This window comes from Thermobia domestica, chromosome 4, assembly GCF_964235325.1.
Source record: "Thermobia domestica chromosome 4, izTheDome1.hap1.1, whole genome shotgun sequence".
NCBI lineage: Eukaryota > Metazoa > Arthropoda > Insecta > Zygentoma > Lepismatidae > Thermobia > Thermobia domestica.
Window position 1 is genome coordinate 5,458,124 of NC_137457.1, and position 18,600 is coordinate 5,476,723.

Genomic DNA, 18,600 nt, shown 5'->3' on the forward strand with positions numbered 1-18,600 from the left:
GTGGCGTGGTTCTCTGCCCTACGGGATACAATTCTCGCACTTTGTATAACTTCCTTCTCTCATTGCCTAACGACCAGATTATTCTCCGAATTCCTCACCGATATCCTCAGACTACGTGGTCACAGGTATGGGCTAATATCTCTGCCCCGGTATTACCTTCATACCTACAGGTTGAATGGTTTCAAGTGGTGCATCAGTTGGTGCCTAGGCGCGCTCGTTTATTTGAGCTGAAACGTGTTCCTGACCCACTGTGTTCTCGATGCGCCAAAGAAGATACACTATCCCACCGGTTCGATCAGTGTGTGGGTGCTCCAGCTATCTGGAACTGTCTCACGTCCTTCTTAGGACGAATTTATCGTCGACCTCCACACCAGTTCACAGTATCCTACGTTTTGTTTCCGGATTTTCGTTATTTTCCACAGACCAAACACCACGCGGTGCTTTTTCTACTGGCATGTACAATTGTGTATATCCATCGCCATGTATCTTTGCTGGATGCTCGCACCTACTTGGATTTTTTAAAACGCACTCGCCGAAAGCTCTTTTCCCCCGAGTTGGACAGGCAGTATTTTAGTAGGTTTTTAGAAGTGGTGTTGCAGTAATCTCCTTCCTTCTCGTAAAAAAAAACAAAAAAAAAAAACGCTACAACTTATGATGTAGGTTTATCTTTTCGTTTTTATTTAATTTATTTTTTATTTTTCACGATTATTGTTATACTTTACAATTTCCTTTTCTTTATGTAAGACATATTGTATTGTATTGTATTATATTGTATTCCTAGGAGTCAGTCTGGTTCTTGTACACTTTTTGTATAAAGACAAGCACATGAACAATAAAACTAGTGGCTCAGTGGTAGGGCGTTCACCTCTGGTGCTTGGTGTCCCGGGTTCGATCCCAGCCTCCGCCAAGTGAACTTTGTGGTGGACAAACACCGTGTGCATGGGTTTTCTTGGGGTTCTCCCGTTTCCTACCATTTTGTTTATTCCACCACGTCATTCATTACTCATCATCACCGTCTCCTTTAGGCTAACCGGGACGTAAAACTCAAAAATTTCATTTCCATTTCTTTGTGCTATCCTCTCTAAAAATACATATATGTTTCCCAACGTATAAAGAGTTAGATGTGCATCAAATGATTTTTCATAAGTATACAAGAGAAAAGAACTATTTATATGATTTATAATTTTTTTAAACATTTTCTAAGTATCTTACAATTGTATAGAAGACGATGTTAACCTAAGTTCTCCCATATAAAAGAATCACCAATTTTTAAATGTGTTAATGTGATTTTAATGCCTGAAATACCGACAGAAAAAAAGAATTATATCACATTTTCTCCATCACTTTCTCTCCACATTATCAGGTAAATAGCCTTACAGTATTGAAACCTTAGAAGAAATCTGAGGTACGAAATTTATTACAAACTTTTCTCTTTGTACACATATATTTTACAAGATATGTACAAGTATGTTTGCTTTCCAACCTGTAACCAGTGTTTATGTATAATTATGCCTGAAATTATTAGAGAATAGATTTTTGCCAATGTTCAAAATGTTTCATGGTGTTTTACATAAACTAGCGAGATAATTACAAGCACTTTCACAACAATGTTTTCAATTAATTACTAACAATTTTAAATATGAGTCATTATTGTGAATATATTATAACAGAGTTTTTTTTTTACACAAAGTAGTATAAAAGATGAATAAAAGTATTGTTTATTGCATAAAACAATTTCGATTTGGCATTCTGCAATACTACATGCTACATTTACAGTTGCACATGTAACTGCAAAAAGTTCTACGTAATGAAAATCTCTTTTTCTTTGTTTTTCTTTTTTTTACATTAAAAGATTCATTTGTGTGACTCATTAAAGAAACAAATATAATTAAATTTCACTTCCAAAAATTTACTTACAAAGTATTGCATCTGTATTACAGTATTAAAGGCTGACAAAAATGGATGTTTGAACATTGATTGGTCTCAACATACTATCCTTCTGGGAAATTATCATACGCTGTATAATAGTCTTCAAATTTATCTTGAGGATTGTATTGTGACGAAATATGGTATGGTACAGGGTGATTTTCTCCACTTAACTGATTTTCTTTAAGTTCAATCTGGAAACTTGCCACAACAGCTCCCATATATGACAGTATAACTGGAAATATATATATCTATCTGTCTATCTATCTATCTATCTATCTATCTATCTATCTATCTATCTATATATATATATATATATATATATATATATATATATATATATATATATATATATAGGGTGTCCCAAAAATAATGGCGAAAAATGATTATATGATATATAGTCCGGATATGGAGAGGGGCGGAGCTAGACAGCTTCGAATGTGGGTGGATAGGAACTTCACACCTGACAACGGAATAATGGTAGGAGGTAGAAAGAGCGTTTAGAAAGACACAAAAATCAATCATATCGGCTAGACATATTAAAGACATGTTGCATAACTGCGCCAGAGATTCTTCATATGCTATTTAGCGATTCACCGAATCTCTGTACGGCAGGGGTATTGAAACAATGCAGTATAGTTAGAAACCATACAGAAAAATGTTCTTATTCATGGCACGATAGTACCCACATGTGCAATGAGAGTAAAAGCATACACGTGTAGATCACTTAGCATGGTTGCATAAATTCAGGGGGCAAGGGTAAGTGTTATACCAAATGGTAACTTGCAAAGATAGAGTAGAAATAAGAACAAGTGTAACTAGTAGTGCTATGTAATGGAATAAGAGGCAGAATTCACAAGAACATACTTTATTTGTAACGTAGTATCTTACACACAGTAGCACTACAAACTACTAGGTCATAGGTGCTAACAGTAAACGTATCTACAAATGTTCAAATTGTTGTTCTCCCACATGTACGGAACGAGCTAATCGTGAGTTTCGAATGCATTCCGTCACTCCCGGTGTGTTGCGTAACTGTTCACACGCATCTTCAATGCGGTTTTGGAAATCGGCAAGTTCATTTCCCCCACATTGGAAGATGTCTAGCTCCACTCCTGTCCACTTCCGAACTATATGTCATATAAACTTTTTTGTTGACAGGAATCTGTGGTATCATTTTTCGCCAATATTTTTGGGACACCCTATGCATACATACACACACACACACACACACACACACATATATATATATATATATATTATATATATATATATATATATATAGATAGATAGATAGATAGATAGATAGATAGATAGATAGATAGATATAGATAAGGAAAGGACCAAAATAAAACGCTGAATGAAATAATTATTTTTATGGTTTATATGGCAACGCCATTCGTGACAACACTATGTAGATATATATGACGTACTAGCGTATCAAAATATATTAAATGTATTAGGAACTACGTCACATAAATCTTGACAATTATGATCTAAGGTGTTAAAATAGGCTTTTGATTGCAGAAGGAATATCCAGAGTATGCTATTAGCCTTGAGATGTTTTCAATTCAGGGGTTTAGCGCAACTGTGATCTAACCCACATTAAAAAAAAAAAAAAAGGAGAAAAGTCAAGTTAAACTTAACCCATTTGGCGCCAATGTCCTATATATAGGACAGCGATAAAATATGTCAGTATTCAACATTGATTAATCAAATAAAATTTGCTCCTGTATGCGCATGATCGGAAAGGCACATGTTTTCTTCCAATATGGTTTGTGGGAAATTGGTGCAATTTAAAGGGAACTATTGTACCCTGAAATAGCTGAATTTTTTACTGTCGATCAAGATTAACTTGTCGTATGAATAAAACATGAAAAGAACGAATAAATCTAAGGTAAGCAATTATTTTATACTCTCCAAATATTATTCTTTCTGGTTTTATTATTGTTTAAATCTGCAACATAAAATCTTTTGATATAGAGACCTTGTTATTCTAGTGTCCTGTATACAGGACATTGGACACTTGATTTACCGGTTTTTAAGATATTTCAATTCTGACTAAATATACTAAGTAAACTTTATGTATGCAGTAATTATAAAATACAATATTTTTTTATTCTAAAATAAAGCATAATAAACTTAAAACGTAAATTAGCAACAGGTGGACCTTCAGCATGCATTACTATTCCTTCACAGAAATATTCTATGCCATTACTCTCGTTGTCTCCGGCAACAAGAATTCACCCAGGAACACAGGGATTCTGTAGAAAGTGTCCAGACACGAAAAGTAAGCAAACATACGTTAATACGAAATCACGAAAGAAAGCAAAGAAGATGCAAGACCGAAGAAACTGGTAACATCGTACCATCAATCTAATGTTGGATTTTGCATAGTGTCATGCTTTGATGATTATGATCGCTAATGTAAAAAATGCTGTGTATTGATTTTAGAACATAATATACCAGTATGTAGTCTTGCAAAAATAGTAGTTTAATAAAACTGGCGTGAGTCGAAATCACGTATAATTTTTACTTTTTAAATATTATCAACCTAAATGGCCAATGTCCTATATATAGGACAGATTGTACCAGACGTACCCAGTACACACAACTGTACTCTTTTCTTTTTTCGAATATGTGTTAAATGTATAAGAAAATATGTAACATGCAATCAAATATACGCAGTAGAAAAATTATGGCACCAAATGGGTTAAACACGTGGTACAATGTATGACATATTCAATTACTTGTGGTTGCTTTTGTTATATTGTACAAAATCACCACATGTATTTAAGTTTAAGTTGATTTTTCTTGATTTTTAAAAATGTGTGTTAGACCACTGTTACACTAAACACCAGAATTTTAGTCTCGTATTTAAAATAAAAAGAACAAAACACTGAAACTTTGTACCATGCAGAAATACAGGAGAATTTTATTTGGTGTACTCTGTAATATCACCAGGATAATTGTGTTTCCAACTCAGTACAAAAATCATCTCTTCAAACAGTTCTTGGTTTTCCCCTCATATTTTTTATCTCAGCAGTAGCAGAGCGAAATCATCTACAATTGCTGTGCGAGTTGCGGGCACTCTGCCCAATTAGAGTGGGCAAGTACCAAAATAAAGATAAAATCAACCCTGTATTCCTTAATCGAATAACGATTATTCAAATAATGTATGTATCTTTGGTACGGGAATTTGTTGAATATTAATATTCTTATATTGTTGCACTGTTTGCATGAAAGCTGTGGGGTTCTTTTCAATACATTCTGCTTGTGATATGAAGAAGCAAGACGAAGAACGAATTCCCAATCTCTGATCGAACAACCATTGTAGGTTACGTTATTTAGTCAAATGACATCGTTGCTGTTCTAGCAAATGTAATTGAGAAGTAAGTATAAATATAGTTCTCAAGGTCAATTCAATCATTGTAGTCAATTCAGCGTATGGATTATCTGACACACTACAAGCAAACTTAAATTATAATAATTGAATCACTTGAATTTTTATTTACGAAGGGCATATTATGTATTATCTTTTGGCAATCCTAACTGATTAATCTATGCTGTGCTAGTACATGTCGGGAGGAAAGTCATACACCGTATAAAATGGGGAAGTAAATCTATTAGAATTACCATATTGTAAAGAGATCAAAAGGGAAAATCTGATGAGTTTTAGAGAAAAATAAAGATATATGAAATTCGAAATGTGCAAATAACAGAAACATGTGGTTTTCCGCAGTAACGAATACAAATGATTGTAACCTGGTGCAGTTCAATTAGACGCAATGGTAACACATAAAACACAAAAAAACGTTATTTTAATTCGCGGTGGGATATCATGTGTCTTGAACGCCACGTTAAGTCATAGGTCATCGACTTATATAACCTCAAGTTGAGCTAACCAAGTATGTTTTAAAGAAAATAATTATCTATAAGCTGTACTTTGGTTATGATTGCTTCTATGTTTTTTTTCTTTAAATCCACATCTTTCTCTCAACGTTGAAAATTCATTTTAGCACATATCACATTCAGACAAAATTTGAGTCCTGACTAAATTATTTCAGAGCAACTTCAGTTTCTGACATCAGTATGCCATATTCCAAGGAAATTTCGATATTATCAAGAATATGTTCGAAGACAAATGGTAAGAACTACAACCAAATTATTCATAATCATAAGGTTGGCATGGGAGCTAGATACAAGGTAAAATGCCAACCTGTTAAATTGTCTCCTTTAATACTAGAGCATTGGGTTGTGTTGTTAAGATGTGTGGCAAATCACTTCACGAAATTAAAATTAAAATCGCAGTAGCAAAGTCGAATGAAACTGTTTTAAACATGTATGCTTTCTCCTTACTTAAAACGAATAAATAGGTTTATTGGAAAACTAAAAACGTATAACGTAAAACGTGCAGAAGAAATAGCAGTTACGTGGAAAGGGTTATATTTGACAATACGAATTCTTATTAAAATTTATTTGAACCAGGGGCGTCATTTAGGGAGGGCAGGAGGGGCAATTGACCTACCCAAGAGTTTGAGGAATATATATACTTTAGTCGATTGTCTACTAATATACTAGTACAAAACGAGAAACCCTTATGTCGGTGGTGCTCTTGCCCCACCCAAGCAAAGTCTGAAATGACGCCCCTGATTTGAACTTTTAGGAATATTAATGCATTTTTAAGAAAAACACACTTCAAATCTTTATATATAAATACTTAACTAAACTACTATATTGCCCAATGCTAGGAGAGAACTGAATATGAATCAAGTTGAATCCTTTGACTTCCAAGTACAGACATATCCGTATAAAATTAACAGAAGATATCGTTGATCAAGATATCCTCATATGTATGCAACACTTAATACTTTTACTGATCTTCCAGCATGCTTGAGTAGCGAAACTACATTAATAATTCCTCATTTTCTTACAGTCTTTGAATATTAATTATCTCTTTCAAACATACAAGCAAATGTTGAAGTTACAGCCTTTCCTGTAAACTAAAGCACTTACCAACCATCAACTCATCGTTTAAAGCGGAATACTATACCTGGACACGTAAAAGATTATCACTGCGTGGATGAACACATCCAGCAGCACCATCATGATACAAAGTTTTGCGCATGTATATACATGTTTAGAAGTGGTGGTGAAGCTCGTGGTATGATAAATCAAAAAGATCAAAAGTTGTCATTTAAGTTAACGAAAACAATGTTTTAACATATACTCTAAAATTGTTCATGTGAGCTCACTGAAGATGAATTATGGTTCCGGCATTTTTCAGTTATCTTCCATTACTTCAAAGGAAATCATGTCCGTATGCATAATTTTTATCTCTTGAACGATTAAAAATATGTTTCATTAAAATCCATGAATATTCTCAAGCTATCCTCGATAATCTAGTGGCTAAGGTGCGCCTTTTTCGTATCGGTTCAGGTTCTACCTTAAACAGCAATTCGTGATGCCGAAAAGGGATTACAAACTTTAACAGACAAAGATTATGATTTTCAAAGATGATAAGCAATGTTCAGAAATGACAATTTCTGGACAGTCTGTACATACATAGTGCAATAAATTTAGGAAAATTTTGTGCACCTCAGTACTTGGCTGAATTGCTATGGCCCAGATGTGCATACTACATATTACAACACTTTGTGGTGGACAAACACCGTGTGCGTGGGTTTCCTCGGGGTTCTCCCGTTCCTTCCACTTTCATCATTCCACCATTTCATTCCTTACTCATCATCACCGTCTCCTTTAGTCTAACCGGCATAACCGCTTGACGTAAAACTCAAAGATTTCATTTCATTTTTACATATTACAACATATGATTTAAAATTGTGCAATAGGCACTTCGCCATCCTGAGAAGAATGTATGGGACTTTGATATTCACCTCTAAAATTTTGATGTTCATCGCGTTCCCTTTTGTGAGTATAAAATACAAAAGATTCAAAATGTGATGTTTTATTTACTTTTACCTAATACAGACTGATGAAATTTGATCTCTTGGTAAGTACGCTGGACTATTGTCTTTCATCGGTGAAGAAAAATTGACTCTGTTCACAAAATTCGAAATGGGAATCCTATTCTTAAGTTTAAAAATGGTCAAATTTTAAATTTGTAGTCGCAGTATAGGGCTATAGTATTTACCTTTATAAATTTCAGTGCCAGTATTTTGAAGAAAATCAAGAAAGTGCTGTTTGCCTCTCTGGGTACGACTATGAAAATTTAGGTCTGCCATAATAATGTAATGCTTAGAGTGGGAGTCAATGAAGCGAAAGAAGTCATACTTGAGTTGTTTACCGGAACGAAAATAGATCGTAGCAAAGGTGACGGTACGGCCTCGAAAGTATATTGCAGTTATGTTATATTCAAGAAGAGTAATATTATGAGGTGCTGTTACGGATCGATATGGCAGGCGATTGCAAATACCGATAGCTATGCTACCATAAAGACGTGGTCCTGCAGGGGCATCATGACGGAGTACGGTATATTTCGGTATGTAGCAATTGAGGTAAGGAGCCAGATATGTTTCGTTCAATGCAAAAGCTGATATTCGTTCTTCTTGTAGTAACTGCGTGAAAAGCACTTGATGGGTCAGTAATGAGTGGATGTTCATAAAGAGTAAGTTGTAAGCCATAATAAATATACAAAAAAAAATGGAGCTGAATTTCGCCATATTAGACATAAACTTCAAGGGGTTGGATTTGAAAGTGTACTGTGGGGTCAAAATAAGTGTCATGAAGCTGAATATTACACAGGATTTTAGGTGCGTGAATGATTTGAGTAAGTATGTGAGTACGTAGAAAAGGATGGATAGTTTGTAAAGTAATGGTCAGAAAGCGTAGTAAGTCTTCAACAATAACTGGATGAAGTAATGAGTTGGCAGGTGGAGTCGGAGGATCAACAGAGTGACTAGGAGTAACCAGTTCCGGCTTTGAAGGTTTAGGTTGTGGTTTGGGTTTGCATTTACAGCTGTATGTCGGATGTTTTTCAGAGCATGCACTACATTGCGGTGGTGCCTTTTGGTTAGGGCATTCCCTGGTAGGATGTTGCACGGAACAATAGCCACATTTAATGATATTAGTGCATTCCGACGTGGGATATGAGTTATATTGTTGGCATCGCTCACAGCACAATGGAAGATGTGCAGGTGTACGGGATGGCTTGACCTTATAGCTTCTGCGATAGATATGCGCTTCTTTAGACAGGAGTTGATCTGTACGTTTTGGTTGGTCTGTAAGCACTCGTACAAGATAGGTTGCTCCTAAATTATTCTTTATTCGGATGCATCGTTTGAAAGGAAATGTTTCTTGATGCAGTTCTTCGTAGATTTCTTCGTCTCTGAGGTCTGGCTCTACTCCGGGTATTACCACCGATAACATTGGTGAACTTTAGGAGACGGAGGTATCTTAGTAGGAGTTAAAGCGGAGAGTTTTGCTTTTGGCCCAAAGATCTCGAAAGTGGCCTTATTCCGTACATGCGTCGCAAAACTAGACCTGGTTGATTTTATTATAATGCCTTTACGGATCTTGATTATTTCAAGGATCTCCGGTCTTGGTACATATTTAACTAATTGTTGAAAGCCGGCACGTACCGAATCATATTTGGTGACAAAATCGGTTAGTAAGAAGTTATAGGTGGTGTCTTTAGTAAAGGTTGCTGAGGTATCTGATTCATTAGTTGTCGAAGCCCAAACCATGTTATTTGTTTGCTGGTTGTCGGCATTTCTAGTGCGTGGTCATTTCGGACGATCAGAGATAGTCACGCCCGTGTGGTGATCGAGAACGAGTTCGTTGATCTCGAAGTGACCTGTCTCCAGTATCAGTGTTGTCCCCTGTTTGTGCATTACTGTTTCCGTTGGTGCTAGTAACAATACGGGGATAAGTTTTCTGAGGCCCATTTGGTCCTATATTAATAGGAATTTGTTGGTCGAGATGTAGCTATCCGGAAGCGTCGCCAAGGTCAGTAATGATGAGGGTGGAGACTAGTGCCGAAGCCCAAATGAAGATAGAATCGATATGAAAGATGATTAAATAACGTTCAAAAAGCAAGCTTGCCTTCCGAAAGTGAGAACTTCCGTCGATCCTCTAAGTGCGTAAGTGTGCTATGCTCACAACTACGTTTTGCAATACTTGATCCTCGCTCGCACAGCAACTAACACAATAGAGGCTAGGCTACTTGATTAAAGTGTGATGTTAAGAGTGTTTTTTGCCAGCTAGCCGACGCTGGCTACTTTCCGAAAAGGGTTACGCCCTCTGTAGGGGAAGAGATGTTTAATATATTGTGCTTTTCAGTAAGCAGTGGTTGGGATATGGGTTGATAATAAACTTTATTGTTCAAATTTTGATGGTCAGTATGGCCTTTAACCAAAATCATGAGGTAAGGAAATACATAAGCTTCAGTGACGGAAAAGCATAACTGTAAAATGATATGAGATGAGAAGATGAAATGAAGTGCGAAACTCACTATAACACATAGGTTCTGTTAGTTGAACAAATGCAGATTATCTTCTCGCCTATGGGCGGCGCTAGGCATCAATGAAAACAGAGGAGCCCAGTCAGTACAGAAGTTATTACTGTGCATATGATGGCCATATGTGAGGTAGATGAGCGTCTGTAGAGTATGGCTCGTAATATCCAGTGTCAGAGTGTTCTGGAGGTAGAGTGTAACGGTATAGAGTAAAGAGTAATGAGAGTGGAGGGAAAAGAGCAGTAGTAACGGAGATGCTTCGGGCGTGGTCTTCAAAAGTTTTCTGGAGAAGTGGGTGATTGTTGTGCAGGCGCTGGGTAATGTATTTGGTTCGGAGTGCTTCTAAATGATACAAGATGTGTGGAAACGTAAGTCTATCATAAAGATCTTGAGTGGGACTTAGTAATTTGATACGGAAAGCGACTTGCAAAGCATGATGTTCCAGGATGCGTAATTTCTCATAGTAGTGGATCGGAGCAGATATCCAAGCTGTAAATCCGTAGATGAGAATAAGACGGAGAAAGACCTTGTATGTGTTGAGAATTGTATGAGCATTGAGTCCCCAGGTAGTTCCAGCAAGACGTTTCAGGAGATTGAGGCGACAGTAAGCCTTCTTGGAGATATCTTTTAGATGTGCTGTCCAGGTTAGATGCTGATCGAAAGTGACTCCAAGGTATTTGACACTGCGAGTAGGGTTAAGCAATACATCTTGCGCTATGAGGTGCAGAAGTCTTGGATTTCTGTGTACACGGGAACGATGCTTCGGAGCAAGAAAAAGAATTGCTTTATTTTTGCAGGTCAGAAACCAGTTTGTTCGAGTGGAATGTAGTGTCAGGTACGAATGAAGACGTTTAACAATGATGCGTTCCAGTATTTTACTAAAGGTTGACGTTAGTTGAATAGGGCGGTAAAAGCTGACAGAAGCAACAGGTTTATGAGGTTTTGGGAACATTAAGGTTTTTGAAGTTTTCCAGTCAGCAGTTATAAAGCCAGTGCGAAGAATAAAGGTATAGATGAGACAAAGGAGATATAATACTACGTACGGACTTCCTTTAATATGTCGATATGTAATAGAGTCCATGCCAGGTGCTGTGTTACATCTATGAGCTACCACTGAGGTTATGTCAGAAACCGAGATCGGTGCAGTAAAAGGATTTTTTTCAGGTAAAGTGTGATGAATAAGAGCCTGTAGATGAGGCGAATCCAGATTGAGGTTGTCGAGTGGATAGAACGATGTGGATATTCAGGTGCGAGAGGTGTAAAGATGTCCTGGAGATACCTGGCAAAAGCATTGTCTTTATATCTATCAGTATGAAGCGGAGTATTTTTGTCGATGAGAGGATATGTTGTGTGAGTATTTTGGCCTGTAAGTTGCCGGAAACGTTTCCAATACTGAGTAGGATGTGAAAGAGAGCCGAGATTATTGCATGTTTTGACCCAGCATCGCAACTTGTAAGCTTTAAGATAGTTGTGAACCGTTCCTTGCAATTGTCTGTGATGCTGAAGAGAGTCAACGTTGCAAGTTGTAGCATAATCTCTATAAAACTGTCGGGATCGTTTTATTAGTGGTAAGTATTGAGGAAGTAAAGAGGGTCGAAAGTTTGAAACTGTTGATTTAGGGATGTGTTTTTCTGTGGCGTTAGTTAAAATTTATTTTTACAGGCTAGCCTGAAGGGCTAGCTGCCTTTCAGAGGGTTACGCCCTCTTTTAGAAACGAGATTGGCGGTTGACAATGGAATGAGTATGTTGGATGGGCTAAGTGATTTTAAATTTTTTTTAGCAGCAACATTTACATAAATAAATAATTTTAAAAGTGGAGACTTAAGGAACATTAATCAATTACATTAGGTGCAGGTATAAATACAAAGGAGAAAAGAATACAGTATAGCTTAAACAAATAAATAATAACAAAATGATGGCAGTGGTTAGGTATAGCATTAATGATCTGTACAAATATAGCAATGAGTGTGAGAGATGTGGTGAGGTGCATACACAGGACAACACATGGGTAATGTTAATTAGACAAATGAGGTTATCTTGAGCCTAGGGCTACTCTAGACAATGATGAAGACGAATGAGGCCCATGTTAGTAAATAATGGTAATCACTGTGCTGGAAAGGATGGATGAATGAGAGGAAGATGTTCATGAATGACGTAATCTGTGATGATAAGTAAGGCGGAATCTAACGGTGGTAGAGTATAGTGATATAGTGTGTAGAGAAGCGAAAGTGGAGGATGATAATAACGGTGAGGTGTTAGATGAAGTGCTAAATATCGCATCGTATCCTGTAGTAAAGGATGCCGTGATTCGAAGCGTTTGGTGATAAATATTAGCCGCAGCTTTTCAAGGTAGTATTGTAAAGTCGGAAAAGTGATTTTGCGGTATAGATCCTGTAGCTAGGCAGCGACTAGGCAGCTTAATGCGGAACGCTGTACGAAAAGCATGGCGTTCTAAAATGAAAAGTTTATTGTAGAACTTAGTTGGGGCAGCTATCCAAGCAGTAAACCCGTAAGTAAGGAAAGGTCCTAAGAAAACCTTGTAGGTATGATGGTGTGTGCTTTAAGGCCCCAGGTGGTACTAGTCAATCGTTTCAGGAGATCGAGTCTATTATAAGCTTTAGTGGTAATGGTTTTCAGGTGTTGCGACCAAGGAAGGTGGTGATCATAGGTAATTCTCAGATATGTGATAGTGTTACTGATTTGAATAGGCACCCCATCAACATACAGAGAGAGATTGCGTAGGTTTCGGCGGACTTTGGAAGTTCTTCTAGGTGGTAAGAATACGATGGCTTGTGTTTTAGCTGCGTTAATAGTAAGCCGCCACTGAGCGCACCAGGTGTAAAAACGATCGATAGCTGTTTGTAAGATAATGTTAAGCTGCTGGATAGTTGTTCCAAGTGCTAGAAGCGCCGTGTCATCCGCATATTGGAAAAGATGGACCTTATCTGGCAGTCGGGGCATATCAGCTACATACAGCAGGTATAGTAAAGGAGACAGGGCTGACCCTTGTGGTACTCCAGAGAACAGAAAGATAGGATGTGACAAACTGCCTCGTACTGAGATATAGGTGATACGATTTGTAATGAAATGGTAAATAAGACGAATGTAGGAGATAGGAAGCTGAAATTGCAGAAGTTTGTATTTGAGCCCATGGTGCCAGACTTTATCGAATGCTTTCTCCAAATCAAATAATACTAAGAAGGAAGGATGAGCTGAATTATAATTCTGAGTAATGAGCGTTGTGTGTCGAAGCAGTTGATCACGTATAGAGAGGACTGGTCGAAAACATGCTTGTGTGATTGGAAGTAGGCCATGATCTGAGATGAAGATGTGTAGTCGTTTAACCAGGATACGTTCCAGGATCTTACTGAATGTGGAAGTGAGTTGAATAGGCCTATAGGATGCAACATTCTGGGGAGGTTTATGTGGTTTAGGAAACATTAGCGTTTTAGATGTTTTCCAAGCTAAAGGAAAGAAGCCAGTGCGCAATATGAATGTATAGATATTCGCAAGAAGAAGTAATAGTGAAAAAGGACTTTCCTTGATGTGTCGATACGTCACGTTATCTAGGCCAGGTGCAGTATTTCTTTTATTATGGAGAACTTGAGATATTTCGTGAGTGGTGATTGGGGCGAACACAGCAATATTAGGGGGTAAAATATGAGAAGTATTTGGTTGCAGTTGTGGTTATCAAAAATTGAGTCTGTCTGCGGGATGAGGCGCTTTCTTAAATGGCGGTGTGAAAATTCCTTGTAGGTGATTTGCAAAAAAGTTCGCTTTATCGCTATCGGTAGTAACAAGTGTGTCACCCAATAAAATAGGATAGGGTGTAGTAGAGAATTTGCACACAGCGCATTGAAGCGACCCCAGAATTTACTAGGATGCGATGTTTCAGACAGAGTGTTGCATGTCTTCACCCAGCACCGGAGCTTATAAGCTTTGATGTAATTGTGCACTGTACGTTGAAGTTGTTTGTGAGGTCGGAGTGCTTCTGGGTTGCGAGTGTGGAGATAGTCTCGATAGAGCTGACGTGAACGTTTGGTCATGCAGAGATATTGTCGCGGAAGTTTAGGCTGATATGGAACGAATTGTGTTGTTGGAATATACAAGTTGCTGGCTTCCTGAATTGCGGATGTAATTCGATCGACAGTCTGATATAAATTGTCACTTGTGGCGGGTTCTGTTAGATCACTGGTAAGATCTGAAATATGCGAATGATATTGATCCCATTTAGCTTTATCGTAGCGCAAGTTCACTCAAACTGGTAAAGAGGAACGGGTCGTAGCTGAGTACGGTTTGTAGACAAGCTTGATGGGTGCATGATCACTATTAAGAAGATCAAGAATTTCTACAGTGCAATGTGAAACAAGATTTGAGAGGCAATGACTATGTCATGTTTGGTGTTTGAAGTTGGGCGTGTATCTTGTGGAAGATCTAGAATTATCCCTGTAGTGTGGGTCGTTATGAAGTTAATGAAATTTGTTCGGTCACCATTGCTGCGGCTGTGCATATTGAAATCGGCCATAATGATGTATCTATTGAAAGTATTGGAAATATATTGAACGAACTGCTGAGGCAAAGGATGATTTGATCTGATGTATACAGTTGCTAGAGTGATGACGATATTTTTTAAATAAACTGTGACAAGGGGATGTTCGGGAAGAGCTGTTGCAGTATACTGATGCTGGCGATAAGGAATGTGAGGGGAAATTCCTTTGGTTACTCTCCCATTGGCTCGAACTGCAGGTACGGTATTTGCAAAATGTAACATGGTATATCGTGGTAAACGGCAAGTACGAGAGTTTGTTAGAAAAAGTTTTATTGAGTAAGAAACATGTAACATGTTCCTCAAGAAGCTCTTGAAATAAAACTTTGTGTTTTGGTAGTGATCGGATGTTCAGAAAGAGAAAAGCCATGACGTTACACCAGTGAACTAGCATGGGATTTATGAAAATGAACTGTATTGCCGGAATAGGTTGCAGTAAAATTAACATGGAAAGAGGTTCTAGCTGCAAGAACGATTTGTTGTAAGATATGAGGCCTAATGAAGGGATGGATGTTTTGCAAAGCTAGTGTTGGAAACGTCAATATCTGGTCTAATGATACCTCAGCGTCAATCGGATATGGGTTGGTTTGAGCTGGTGCCGGTGGTCGCAAAGGAACAACGAGCTCGGGATGATCCTGAATAGGGTCCGGCTTTGCCTTACACTTGTAGCTGTAGGCCGGATGTTGTTCGTTACAAGTCGCGCATTTTGGTGGCAATTGCAAGTTATTACAAGTCCGGGTGTCATGTAGACCAGCACAGTAGCCACATTTACTTGAAATTTACAATCGGACGTATGATGGGAATTGTAGATCTGACAACGTTCACAGCGGACTGGCATAGGAACGATAGACTGGCATAGTGTTCGTGATGGTTCTACTCTGTACTTGTGGATGTAAATGTATGCACCTGATGCTAGTAAGTCATCAATGGTGTCTTGATGGTTTTTAAGCACACGGACAATATAGGTAGGCCCTTTATCGTTTCGGATGCGTATTACTTTCGTAATGGTGTAGCCCTCTAGCTTGAGCTCCTCTTGGACTTCATCTTTATAAGATGGGTCAACTCCCCGAATAACGACAGATAGCAATGGTAATCGTTTCGGTGGTGGAGGCTGCTTACGTGTAGAGGAATTGAGTGATTGAATTTTCGCATTTGGACCAAAAGTGTCAATGGGCACTTTGTTTTTTCTTGTAGCGAGCAGAGTTGGGTCTGGAGTTTTTAAGATTATACCGTTCCTCATATGGACGATTTCTGATATAGCTGCCTGAGGGAGGTACTTGCGTAGTTGTATCGCATTGGTGAATTTTACGTCGAAATTAGTGAGTAACATTGAATGAACTGAATGTGAAGTAGACCCGTCAGAATGATTCAAAGATGTAGCTATCCATTGGAACTTGTCTTACATCCGGATGTGAAGCGAGATGTTGCTTTTTCGTAGGCGGAGATTGTTGAAGGCGTTCGGCGTAACAGCCTGTCTGTTTTGATGCATGTGGTGATCTTCTGCGAAGAGAGCCAGAAGAGAGAACTGAAGTGGCAGAGGCAAGTGAGGCTTGAGAACCTCGCCGCTGCTGCTGAGATTTACTAATAGTGGAAGAGATGTGGCTTGAATCCCTGCGGGTCCTGACCTTTGTGTTGCTTTCGGTTGGTCCAGCTAAAACTTACGGTAATCCTCTATGCTTGCCTTTCATCGTTTTGCCTGATCCTAGCCGTGGGTCTGCCATCGAAAAATCCGCCCCTGGGCTGATGCCCAAATGAAAAGATGTGTTACGCTTATAGATATGTAGTGAATGATTAGATGATATAGAGTGTAATGATGATGATAGGTTCACCCTCCAGCACTGAAAAGGGCTGTCAACCCCAGTGAGAGCGTATGTGTGCTAGTCTCGATTGTGCGTGCGCTACACAATGTCCTCGAAGGCACGTTAACACTTCCCAGCTAGGCTAGGTTTTCTACAAAATACAGCTTATGACGTTTAGTACGTCTAGCTCATGAGAAAGTATGGTTAAGACGGTCACGGTCACTGTCAGGGTAATGTTGAAGTTTTATTAAGAGTATCGGGCCGAAGCCCCTGACTCCATGAGTAAGATGGCATAAAGAATATATATAGATGTGCAGGTGGCTTGTTGGGTATTACTATTGTTTTGTTATGTCTGGAAGTCTATATCTGCAACTGTCGCAGAGTAGCTGATGATGTTATTCGGTGCCGATGGTGGCTATGGCTGGATTTACATGTCTTGGTAAAATATGCCAGAACTTATGATGGAGATGCCGTAGAACTTCTCTAACAGGGGACGGCTCTAAATCTTCCAGAATTTGGATGTTGCGTGTATATCGGTCGTGGCCAGTGATGATGCTACCTGCTCTTGTTTGCACACTTTCGAGTGTTTGAAGATGGCTATTAGAAGCATGTTGCCAGGCAGGCCATGCATAAGAAAGTGTGGACAGGACTGTCATCTTGAAAGGGTGCACGCGAACCTCATGGGAGATTGAACTGCAGCGAAAAATGGGGTACAATGCCGAGATTTTGCGTAATGCTCGTTGCTTTATATCTTTGATATGTGGGGCGAACGTGAGCCTACGATAGAAAGTCACACCCAAATATTTCGCATGCGTGGAGTGAGGAATGTGTGCGTTCTCATAGATTAGATTTCAAGGGTTGCGGATGCGTCTTCTACTGTGGATAACAGCGCAACTTTTGTCGGCATTTACTTTAATTCTCAACGCCTGGCCCATTCCTGAAAACTATCTAGTTGACATTACATATAGATGTAGCACTGTGCAAGTGAACTAATTGTTGTGAAAAGGGCGGTATCGTCGGCATACGTTGCGAAAAAGCAGTTTGGTAGAGCCGGAAGATCTGCTGTATAGAGATCGTATAAAAACGGTGAAAGTACATCGCCCTGTGGGACACCTGCTTTAATTGGCCTAGACGAGGATTTGACACCATCAACCGACAGATGAAAGGTTCTGCCAATGAGATAAGAACGAAGTAAATGTAGAAAACGATCCGGAAAACCTTGAGTGTATAGTTTATATAATAATCCTGCTAACCAGACTTTATCAAATGCTTTTGACACATCCAGGTATACTCCAAGGGTGTGGTGTTTTCTATTGAAAGCCACTGTTAAGTGATCAACTACTCGTGCGAGTTGCGAAGTAGTGCTATGTTGAGCACGAAACCCAAACTGATGGAAGGGTAGAAGATCACTATTGGCGACATGTTGTTTCAGCCTCCAGAGGAAAACACGTTCAAATAATTTACTCAAGTGTGACAGAAGACTTATTGGCCTATAGTTTTCTGGAAGCAGCGTATTCTTACCGGGTTTAGGGATGGTGATACGAGCTTCCTTCCAGGTCTTTGGGAAGTAGCATATTTGAAATATGGCATTAAATAAATATGCCAAAAAGACCAGTAATTTTCGAGTTGGATGTTTCAGTATCTCAGGTCGAATCCCATCAGGCCCAGATGCTGTCTTTGTCGGTAGACATTTCATGTGTTTTTCTATTTCCCGAGGTGTAACGAGGTTGATGCCATATGTAGGGTTTTGAGTTCGTATATTATATAAGGTAGTTCTAATGTGCTGGTGGAGATAAGGATCGACTTGGCCTCTATTGGGCTGGAACTGTGCTTGCAGAGAGTCAGCGAAAGTA

At 38.6% G+C, this 18,600-nt stretch overlaps 1 protein-coding gene across 6 annotated transcripts in view; it reads right to left on the reverse strand.

Annotated features, from left to right (window-relative positions):
• Window positions 1–1,403: 1,403 nt before the first annotated feature.
• Window positions 1,404–18,600, reverse strand: part of LOC145683688 (uncharacterized) — a 165,089-nt gene continuing 147,892 nt past the window's right edge. For all 6 annotated transcript variants that reach the window (XM_081755044.1, XM_081755047.1, XM_081755046.1 and 3 more), the window contains one exon: window positions 1,404–2,161. In XM_081755044.1, the coding sequence (XP_081611170.1) occupies window positions 1,992–2,161 (170 nt within the window). In that variant the 3' untranslated portion in view covers window positions 1,404–1,991. The remainder of the gene's footprint in view (window positions 2,162–18,600) is intronic.